We start from the raw sequence: 11,867 nt of genomic DNA, 5'->3' as shown, positions 1-11,867 counted from the left end.
TCCTGAAATAAAATAATTTGATTAGTTTATTTGACAGGGACAGTACACATTAATGAACATTTCTGTAAATGTGTCAGCATTAGTTGCAAAGCTAGTTTTCAGCTGTTGTCCCTGGGCCAGGTCTATCATGCCAACAACAATTATAAAACATAAAACAATTTAAAAGTTGAGGCTACATACTTTCATAAGAAATGTTGATACAATTCATACATTGATAATATCAGAATGTTCGCTCTGTGACTTGCACAATAGAAAGGAGATTTTTGTGCAATGGCAGGTCATACAGTTCAAACATAGGACATTGTAAGGATAAATATGTAGTTATTATTTACAAGAAAACACGTGTGCAGAGGATCCTGACACTTGGCTCAGTCCTGTACAGTACAGATCTAATCTACAGTTTCAGATTAGACGCTAACAACGATCAGGATGAATCTTGGACCATTCCTCTTCACAAAACTGCTGCAGTTCAGTGAGATTCAGGCAGTGTACTTACTTCTTCCACGCTGTCCTGTGAATGTTTACATGTTATGGCCAATAAAAATGTATAATGTATAATGTAAATGTTTGGGTGGTATTAGTCATCATCATCATCTTCATCATCGATATCTACAACAACACTAAGCCTGACACGAGCAGGTAGGCTATTCTATTCCTACTAGCTGAGACCCGGCCTTCGGCCGGGCCTCGCTAGTCTCCACATTTGATATTGTGGGATTATGAGTGATTACAAAGAAATGTCCAACCCGTCACACAGTTCAGCTGTAGACCAGTGGTTCCCAACCCATTCCAAAAACTATGGCCACTACAAATGAGTAAAAGAATGAATGCAAAAAAAAATGTCAAACAAACTGCAATTGGAGTGTTTGATGCACCCGTACTCCTTTCTTATAAACTACAATGACAATATTTTGGCTAAACTCGGGGAACAGGATTCAAGAGACAGTGGAATAATTATGGAGAAATATTAGGGGTTCAGTTCTAACGGTTTGGTTAACGGTGCAGGACCCGTGGTTGGGTGCATCACGGTAGTGCACAATCCAAAAAAAAGTGAGTAGGTTTTGAAATGAAATAGCCTAATGATCGTTGTTAGACAGTATTTATAACCGTACAATAAAATTGGCAATGCTTTCCAAGCTGCTTTAGAATGAAATGTACCTCTGGGCTCAATACGTGAAAGCAAAATAGAAAGCAAATGGTCCAGCAGCAAAGTAAAAAAAAGATAAAAAGAAAAAAAACTAAGCAGTGCAGGCCATGCGCTCGTTAAGTTGTAGTGTCATTGTCGCTTTTACGCACACGGAGGATAAATCAGTCGGAGCAGCGCGTGTGATTAGAGGCTCGTGTTTGAGCAGGTTTGGGGCGCACACGCACACACATACACACACGCACACACACGCACACATACATACACACACGCACGAACACACACACACACGCGCACACATACAGACGAACGCACACACGCGCACACAGCGCCCTGTTGGGATGCGCACGCGCACACATACATACACACACGCACGAACACACACACATGCGCGCCCACACACATCGCCCTGTTTGTACGCGCGCACACGCACGGCAGTCAGATCTCGTGCACTCGCGTTTTTGTGACAGCGGGTTGTCCTCGGACAGCAGCACCGCGGTCCATAAGGACCCGTGGGCAATGCACGAGGCCGGTGGGACTCGTCACGTGGGGGCCGGCCGCGGATGTAATAACACCAACCACGCACACACGCAGTACTGTCGCCAGGCTTCCTGGTGTTCCCAAACGGTCTCCCATCCCAGTCCTAACCAGGCCCTTCCCTGCTTAGCATTCGAGGAACGGTCTCCCATCCCAGTTCTAACCAGGCACTTTCCTGCTTAGCTTCAAAGTCGGTATGGGAAATGTTCCTGTTCCTGACATAGTATATGCTTAATTATTTAAAGGTGCATAATGGAACTTTTTTATTTGTGCATATTTGACCTTTTAGTGACCCAGTGGCTGTATGAGTGGTTACTGTGGTGCCTTTACTTTCCAACACTGTGGCGCTTGATTGTTTTGAGTGTTTCTCTGGCCTTGTAGTCTCCCATGTCATCTGCAGTGTCCCTGTCAAACCACCGGGTGGAGCACACTGTCCGGCGAGTTGATGTACTGTAGTTTAAAGGGGCCATTTTATACTCACTACTGCCACCTCAGGCCATGTGTGTAACTGCACCTTCTATATTAAGCTTGTGCATGATGGCAATTCTGACCCGAAGTAACACCTTTTTAAGTGACAGTGCAGGATTTTAGAGGCAGTTGTGGTGAACAGGTCTGGGCTCATTCTACACATTAGGACGTGGCTGGAACATGTAGGGGGAGGAAAATACATAATTTTAACATTTTTAAACTCCCTATAGTCCCTTTAATGACCAATCCTAAAACAAAAAAGGTTTATTCATTATTATATCCACGCCCCTCTGAGTGAAGAAGTCCTGAGGGCACTTGAAACAGACTTTGGTAATCGCAGCCGTCCTGGTCCTAATTCTTACCATTTGTAGTTTTGTGAGGCATAGTTATGGATTTGGCAGCTGTGATTCTGGTGTAGTTTAAAAGGTCAGTAACATATATATTTATAATAAGGTTACATGAAGTCATGCATGAATAACATGAAATTGTGCTTGAATTAATGCACGATTTCATGATGAATTCATGCATGACGATATCATGACTCATCATGAGTTAACATGACTTCATGTTCTTTCATAGATGACTTCATGCATGAATTAATTAAGTAACTACTGTAATGAATTCATTAGAAAATCTTCTTAATAGATCATGATCCTAGAATCATGATGAATTCATTAAAACATTTAGATTTTTGAACAAAAACATGAACTAATCATAATTATCAACTTTATGCATGAATATCATGATTCATCATGATTTTTAAGAAAATTAGATTGCAAGTTTTATACCTTAATATATCATTTACAGCTGTAATTAACTCATTAGCTAATCCTTAGTTCATTCATAACTTCATGATGATTGCATCACCGATACTAAAGTGATGCACTTTTATGCTTTGGACAATAACCAGGACCAAGGGCAAAACAAACACAAACATCATAGATACTATAATTTATAACTGTCCACAAAGCATTAAGAGTTTAGATTAAGTTCATGTTTTGTGGTCCATTACATTTCACTTACATCAACATAAACACTGCCAATTCTAATCCAATCTATGCTTAACTTTTTGAAAACTTCTATTAAGACTTATTCATGATGTAAATATGATAAAAATATAGCACTTATTTACTCTTACTCAAGTTTGTCCAATATCGGGGATGCAATCATCATGAATTTATGAATGAACTAAGGATTAGCAAATGATGAGTTCATTACAGCAGTAAATGATATATAAAGGTATATCTTGCAAAGTCATTTTCTTAAAGATCAAGATGAATCATGATATTCATGCATAAATTTCATAATTACAATTAGTTAATGTTTTCGTTAAAAAAGAAAAAAAAAATTCAATGAATTCATGATTCTAGGATCATGATATATTAACAAGATTTTCTCATTAATTCCTTAGAGTAATTATTTAATGAAATCATGCATGAAGTAATCTATGAAAGAACATGAAGTCATGTTAACTCATGAGTCTTGATATCGTCATGCATAAATACATCATGAAATCATGCATTAATTCAAGCACAATTTCATGTTACTCATGCATGACTTAATGTAACCTTATTATAAAGTGTTGCCAAAAAGTCTTACTGAGTGCTAACTAGACAAAAACAACCAACATGATCATTTCTTATCTTTTAATAACATAAACTGCTTTGTCAGTCTCATTATAGTCATGTCATTACAAAGTAATGCCTCAAACCTTTTGCAAACCTTTCACAACCTAAATAGTTAAAAATATGCCAAATCTTTTGCTTGCTTTATGCATAAAGTGCAATAAACATTAGTTCTGGTGAAGGCCATAGTTGACCTCCAATATGAGAGTGGATAGTCGATGTGTCTGAGTAATATTGTTTGGTCGATGTTTTGTTTTGATAGATTCGCATGATATTCATCAGGCAGTTAGCAAATCCTGAATACAAAACCCAAGAGCACAATCTTATTTTTTTGTAAACTCAATGTAAAATTACCACATTGAGTCTCATGATGACATGATTGGTACTTACTTGATGATCCAATGAAGTATTACATGTTGAAAGCAGTCTTACACATAGTCCTCTGAATATTCCTAAACTCTGGTCTTTGTACCTCGCACTCCGATGGAATGCGTATAGGCTTTGACTCTGACACTGCAAAGTTGATTCAATCTCCTGTGCCTCATTTTCCCCCAGAAAGAAGGACGTTGACTTGAACCCGGTTTAGGCTGAATTTAGTCCCAGATTAAAAGTGGTGCCTGACTGTCCCCACTTTAGCCAATACATAAACACTCCTTTCGGGTGCTCGACACTGATAGTGTGTTGGTTGGTAGTATGTGCCTGTAATTATCTTTGTGACGGATTTAAATGAACAACCAATACCTTTTTCCTGCAAGATGTTGCTTAAGGATGAACACCGTGTAATACAGAAAACATTTTTACTGTCAGACTTGTTTATTTACACAGCCGACATAAACTTATTCAAAAAGATCATCCTCCAAAATAAATCAGTCTTTTTTTTGTATTTCATATGTAAACAGGGCTTACCTGCACCTCTATACTCAAGAATACTGCTACATTAGAAAAAGATCTTTATTTATACAGCGCCTTTCACAGACATAGTCACAAAGAGCTTTACATGGACTCCATACTCGGTGGTGGTAAACTACGATTGTAGCTTCAGTTTCCCCTGGGGGAGACTGACAGAAGCGCTTTCGCGACTGCACACGTCTGCGCCAACGGACCCTCTGACCACCACCATACATCCACTCACACACATCATTCATCCTGGACTATTGTACATGTTTTTAGTGGTATGGGAAACCGGAGTACCTGGACGAAGCCTACGCAGACACGGGGAGAACATGCAAACTCCACACAGAAAGGCCCCGTCCAGGTGGGAATCGACCCCTGGACCTTCTAGCTGTGAAGCGAGCGCGCTAACTGCTGTACTACCGTGCCCATTCCTAGCTGAGTGTTCATAGAAATAAAAATGCTTGTTTTATCCAACATGTGATTTATTTGAATGTTTTTGACTCAAACACATTCAAACTCAGAGATGTTGTAACTTGTTTTGGACACTTGGGGGAGTGCTTGTCCAGGCGATCAAACTGTTGCCCTGCAGCTACAGATCTGCAACTCAACTGCCAAAACAGGCGAAAGACTGTTTGAAAAGATGAGAAAAGCGGGGAAAGGTCAGCAGTCTCAAACTGCAACTGTTCTTTTTTTTGTTTTGTTTAATTGTTATCCCTCTGGTGCACGTTTATTTAATTAGCACAAAAGCTTAACAATCCCCTCATACTGTATTGTGTATAATGAATAATATATTATTCCAGAAGTCAGAACTGATCAGGTACAAGAGTCAATGTGTTTGTTTTTTGCTATTTATCTATTTAGCCCCTGTTTCATGGGATAAACGTTTTATTGCAAGTAACGTTTCGGTCTCACTGACCTTCATCAAACGTCCTACTTTAACAAAGGTTAAAAAGGTCTCCTGTTGAACCTTTGGTGGCAGCGTTTATTTCATGAACACCAAGAATGACACCCACATTCAAACTGCTGAACTTCAGTCAATCTATTCAATACATTATTCCAATAACATCAATTTATGTTTAAATCTTTTCTCTGAACCATGTAATATAATGTAACCATATTGTAGTGATTATGTTTGCAATAAAAACTGAAATATCTTCAATAATTTTTAGGCTTTAATAAATGATCATAAACAGTAGCAAAGTAAATTACATTACATACAGCAAATACAGCATTTGTAGTAGTTGCTCATCATTTTTAGTGTATTGATTGTGTCTTCCGTGTAACTACAGCTCATTGGTGACTGACCACAGAACGCAGCAGATTCTTACACAGCACTCGAACCTTGGTGAGTTTGAGTCCGTAAATTAAAGGGTTAAAGAGCGGCTGAACTGCCAGAAAATAAAGTGATAAGATCACTCTGATCACACTGTGCACATTACTCAGGTCAAATCTGCTGCCCAAGACCTCAAAAAATGTTCCAGATGAGAAATTTACAATGGAGGCCAGGTGAGGCCCACAGGTGGACAGAGCTTTCTGCCGCGTCTGCTTGGACCCATTGAAACACACTTTTAAAATACGGATATATGTCGCTACAATGAAACTCAAAGGCCCAAAAACTGTTATGATTGCTAAAATAAGTCCATAGATGTTGTTGACAGAAGTATCAGAGCAGGAGAGTTTGACGACAGAGTAGTTATTGCAGTAGACTTTAGTGAGGATATTTCCACAGAGTTTTAAAGGAGTAGTCAATAAAACCACAACAAGAACTATGGCAAAAGCGTAGAACCAGGAAAAACCTGTCAGAAACAACACCTTATTGGTGTTCATCCGAGCACTGTACTGCAGAGGGAAGCAAATGGCCAAATATCGGTCATATGAAATTACAGTGAGTGTCAAAAACTCTATTGTAGCATAAGAGTGAACAAAGAAGATTTGTAGAAAGCAAAGAGAAGTCGTGATGGTGTGAACGTCCTGGGGAATCTGAAGCAAAAGCAATGGGAACAAAGCAGTGCTGCCATAAAGTTCGTTGATGAATAAACTGCAGAGAAAAATGTACATAGGTTCGTGTAGAGTCCTGTTCAGACAGATGACCACGATGAGAAGCAGGTTGGACAGAAGTATCAGAACATACACAGACAATATAAGTACAAAATACAGCCATCTGAAAGGCCCAGTGTCAAAGTAAGCTCCCAGAGTGAAATAAGAAACCTCGCTAGAGTTCATCATCGTCCTCTTTTTTACAGACATAAGTGTTATCCAAAAGACGGTCCATCCATGTATTTACAGTCAACTAAATAAAGTTTGATCATCAGTTATATTTAAAGCCAGATTTACAACTGGACCAAAGCCAAAAGTCAAGTCTCCATTGAACACAGAGTAAAACAGTTGCATAAGAAGGCTTATTAGTAAGACAGAGGCGTGGAATTGTCAGAAAAGAAATACATTTACTTAAATAAATAAAAAATAGTTTGCTTCTGGTTGAAATAACAGAATAATAAAAACAATGAAACATACAAAACTTACAAATTAGCAGAACACAACTTACAGAAAATAAAATACCAGCAGTTTTCAGTTTAAAGCAAGTTCAACCCTTACATTTACGATAAAGTCTCAAAAACAAGAATATAGGGGAAAGAAACAACTTAATTCTTGATTAATTCTTGTTAAAAGAGTGATGTTAAAGAAAAGTGACTATTTCTTAAAAAAATAAATCATAATAATTGACATTTTGCAATAGTTTTAGAATGAGTTCACAAGCCTCGAAAACTGTATGGCTTCATGCCGCATCTTCATTTGTTTTAATACCTTCTCCTCTTTTTCCCAATAGAGACAAGTCGAAGGCAGTCCTTTCCCTCTGTCATTTGACATATTTTAGTGGCTACACTTTTTCATACTTTGAACTAGGGTTGTCAAAAATCATTATGATGTTTTTATTTGTCTTAAAGAAAATCTATGTTGTTTGTATATTTGCTTTTACGATATTAATATCTTGAATGTTCATATCTCGATATCGATACGATAACGATACATCTTTCAGCACCAATGTGATTCCAGGTACTGTACCAGGTTGAAACGGAGCAGGCGTTTTGATTTAACTTTAGAATTTGTGTGTTAGCTTATCGACCCATTCATTCCTATGGCGTAGCTTAGCCTAGCGGCGTCCATTCCTTTACATGTATCAGTTAGCATGGGCTATTAAGCCATTTTTTTCTCCTAAAAAGTTCTCAAAAAAATTACCAGAGGAATATGATAAAACAGATTTACAGATTTACAACACATATCATCATTCATAGTGCCCAATAAACGGCTATGGACAATCGTAAACCACCTCTCCTAGGGGAAAATGAAATGGTGGTGCCCAGACTAAATAACACTTGTGATATTTATTTTGGTAATAGGCTATATGCACAGTTTTACCATGTGACGTCTTCCTGGACAGTAAGCCAGGCGCTGTACTTCCTGTCAGCGATCGTTTACTTTCACAGCTGGCAGGGTCCCACACAAATAAAGAGATAGCTCAGGACAACGAGTTACTGATGGACAGTCACAGAAACGTGTTACAAACATCATGTTCACTGTGAATCCAGCACCCAAAGGAAACGCCAGCTGTCGTAAGGGTGGAGCTTTTATCTTAGAGCTAAAGGCTAGTGTTGAAAAATGATAATATAACATGTAAACAAGTCAATATTATTTAAACTACTAACAGGACGATTCATTTTGCGCAGGCTCGTTCAAAACTTTGAGCTAGATTTAATTTTAATTTTGTTAGCCGCGTTAGCCTCAAGACAAAAACATCCACCGTTACGAACACGGAGGTTTCCTCCAGTGAAGTCGTTCCGTCTCACGTAATATTTTCTAACCTGCTCCAGTCACATCCAATTTTTACTTGCTGTCTCGAAATCTTGAGCTATTGCTTCATTTCTGTGGGACCTGCTCATTTTTAATGGGAAGGGATAACGGACAGGAAGGACAGCGTCTGGTTTACTGTCCAGGCGGAAATCACGTGGGGTCACTGTGCATAGAGCCCATAGCCAGCTAGGGATGTCTGGTAGAGTGTGAAACTCGAGAGAAGCCCAATGGGACCTGTCGAAACCCGATGGGCTTGGTCGGACTCTGACAAATATTTGGAACTTATGTTCGGCCTCAGGTCAGACTTGGACACATCAGCCCTAAAAGACAACGGAAATGTAAAGTTAAAATGGGCCGGTTTCACTTGAAAATAAACCACGCCGCGCATTGCACGTTAGTCGCTGCCCTTTTTGAGGGACAGAGCTTGTTGGAAGTGTTATGGCATTTCTCAGAACCGAATCAGAACCATGCATGATGTTTCCTCATCCTGTTTGTCAAACTCTAGCTATTGTAAAGAGCGCAAGATTTCACACATTGCAGTGGGCATTCACGCACTACTGTTTTTACAAACAACCAAAGGCACCAAGGTCAGCAAGACCGTGAGTTGAGGCTCTGTGCCAACACACACTGGAGCGTGCTGCGCACCGGGACTTCAAAGGCTTTTTTCAAACTGTGCAGTGCTTTAAACACATTTATCAAAAATAAAATAAAACATGTAAGTCTGTGTTGTAAGAGAGAGCAAACGTGGCTCTTTTTTAGCAGATTAATAGCGAGTTGGCGACAGACAGGAGTGTACCTTCCCAGAGTGAAATTCTGACAATGGTTAATCTTTCTCTGCTTCTTCTCTCGTCCCTCCCAACAAAGTTTACAGCAGTTTCCCTGTCTGCCACAGGCCATAGAGTCATCTGTGCTACTGCAGAAGGATAAAGAACCTGTGTTTCCCTAAGTGGCACGCATCACCTCATAAATGTGGTGAAACTGCGTTTTAAAGTGTCTCGTGTGTGTTCACTTTAATTGCTTATCCAAAGTGCAGCGCACGGACGGAGTGAAGTTTAGACAAGTACTGAATCCCACCCCCCTCTCACGGCCCTGATTTCAATTGTGTCGGGCTGTCGATCACTGCTCTTTCGGACGATGGCCGGTCTCGGACAGAAAAAATCATCCCAATCCATACTCTAATGTCTGGTGTGAATGACTTTCTTGAGGTCATGCCACAGCATCTCAATGGGGTTTGGGTCAGGACTTTAACTGGGCCATTCCAGAATGCATTTTATTCTTCTGAAATCATTCTGAAGTTGATTTGCTTTTGTGCTTTGGGTCAGTGTCTTGTTTCAGCACCCATCCTCTTTTGAGCTTCAGCTGTTGGACAGATGGCCTCAAGCTTTTCTGCAAAATATCTTGATAAACTTGTGAATTGATTTTTCCATTGATGATAGCAAGTTGTCCTGGCCCTGAGGCAACAAAGTAGCCCCACACCAAGATTCTCTGCACCATACTTCACAGTGGGGATAAGGTTTTGATGTTGGTGTGCTCCATTTTGCCTCCACACATGACGTTGTATGTTCCTCCTAAACAATTCAACTTTGGTTTCATCAGTCCACAGAATATTTTGCCAGTGCTGTGGAGCATCCACCTGCTCTTTCGCAAACTTTAAACGTGCAGCAATGTTTTTTTTGTGACAGCAATGGCCTCCTCCGTGGCGTTCTACCATGAACCCCATTCTTGTTCAATGTTTACGTATTGTAGATGTGTCAGCAGAGATGTTGGCATGTGCCAGTGATTTCTGTATGTTTTTAGCTGACACTCCTTTGAAGTGAATCAATAGCGCCAAACTGTCTCCATTTATAGACAATTTTTCTAACCGTGGATTTATCAAGACTTTTATAGAGGATTCTGTATCCTTTTCCAGCTTTATACAAATCAATAATTCTTGATCGTAGGTCTTCAGAGAGCTCTTTTGAGTGAGGAATGATGCACATCAGACAATTTTTCTCAACGAGAGACAATTCTTGACTAGTGTGTGTTTTTCAGTAGGAAAGGGCAGCTTTAAAGGACTAGTTCACCGTTTTTCCATACTGAGATATGTTGAGCTTAGACGAGTTGATACCTACCTGTCTGGTCTTTGTGGAGCTTTTCGCCATGTTGTTATGCTATTTCCTTATCAGAAACACCCCCAGAGTGGTTTGCGGCTTCATTCACGCAGTTCTCAGTAATCCTCCTGAATCCTGCTCTCTGAGCAGCTGCTCCGCCCTCTCCTGGTGAACGACTGACCTGCTCAGTTGTATCGTCACAGCGGAACGGAAGTGCTCGACGTCTGTAATGTAATGTCTTAATTCTATGCTTACGGCCTGATTTTAATTTGTAAAACAGCTTTTTAATTATTTCTGTTGTAAGAGAGAAACAAAGAGAAGAAAAAAATAAAAAAAATAATTAAAGCCGCAAGCGGCGATGAAGGCCCTCGCCCTTGGGGACCCTTTAAGTTGCATTACAGTGCTATTGTGAAAATCCCTATATGTTGCAGAAACTGTAAAAACTGTTAAAATTGCAGAAACTCTTAACACTGTATAAACTGTTAAAATCACTGACAGACTTCACTGTATCAGAAATCCTATTAAATGCCGGCAAAAATTAGCCTGGCTAACACCAGACTAAAATCACAATTTAGTCTAGGGACCACCAATTCATGTTCTCGTAGGAGAGGTGTGGTTTACATTATCCATAGTTGTTTATTGGGCGCTACTGCACTTAGCCATCGCGTCTGCTGCTGTCATGTTTGATCAGGAAATGTTATGAGTATTATTTTATCCATAAATAAACTACAAACTTCCGTATATCGAATAGGTCGTCATCATCCTGACGTCCCTTCTCGTTCTGTGATTGGTTCCCAAATCCATGCGAGCATTTCAGCCATGGTCCCCAGGCTGCTGTGCAGTTCGTAATGATTCGAGTGCACACAGCAGCAAGGCGTTAGCCAGGCAAGGCAAGAATAGAGAAAGCATTAGAAAAGTGTCAAAGCCATATTTGAACTGGCAACCTCCCACACCACAGACAAGCACATTATCACTGAGCTGTAGCTCCATGGTAGTTGTACCTCGATGTGGGCTACTTTTGTCTAAATTATCGAGCAGAAGTTAGTTCCCAGCACATCATTGGAGGAGAGAGGTAATTTCAGGTCATGCTCCCACCATACATTTCCCTGATTGTTTTCGACATTGTCCCCAGTGTTGCCTCAATTGTCTCCCTACAATTTCCCCATTTCTTTGTCTTTAGTGATGCATATTATGAAACAGTTTTTCATGAGGATGGGGCCATAAGCGCGGTAAAAAAAAAAAAAAAAAAAAAAGTTAAAG

General features: G+C 39.8%; 1 protein-coding gene across 1 annotated transcript; it reads right to left on the bottom strand.

Moving 5' to 3' along the window:
- Positions 1-5,958: 5,958 nt before the first annotated feature.
- On the bottom strand, positions 5,959-6,894 carry LOC306967367 (olfactory receptor 11A1-like; the record flags this gene model as incomplete). The annotated part of the gene is made up of 1 exon (XM_079562362.1): positions 5,959-6,894. One exon carries the CDS (start codon positions 6,892-6,894, stop codon positions 5,959-5,961), a length of 936 nt encoding a protein of 311 aa, XP_079418488.1.
- Between the last annotated feature and the right edge of the window lie 4,973 nt (positions 6,895-11,867).

The sequence above is a fragment of the Gobius niger genome (assembly GCF_951799975.1).
Source record: "Gobius niger genome assembly, chromosome: 1".
NCBI lineage: Eukaryota > Metazoa > Chordata > Actinopteri > Gobiiformes > Gobiidae > Gobius > Gobius niger.
Note: the sequence above shows the minus strand (reverse complement) of the source record. Positions and strands in the feature narration are given on the sequence as shown.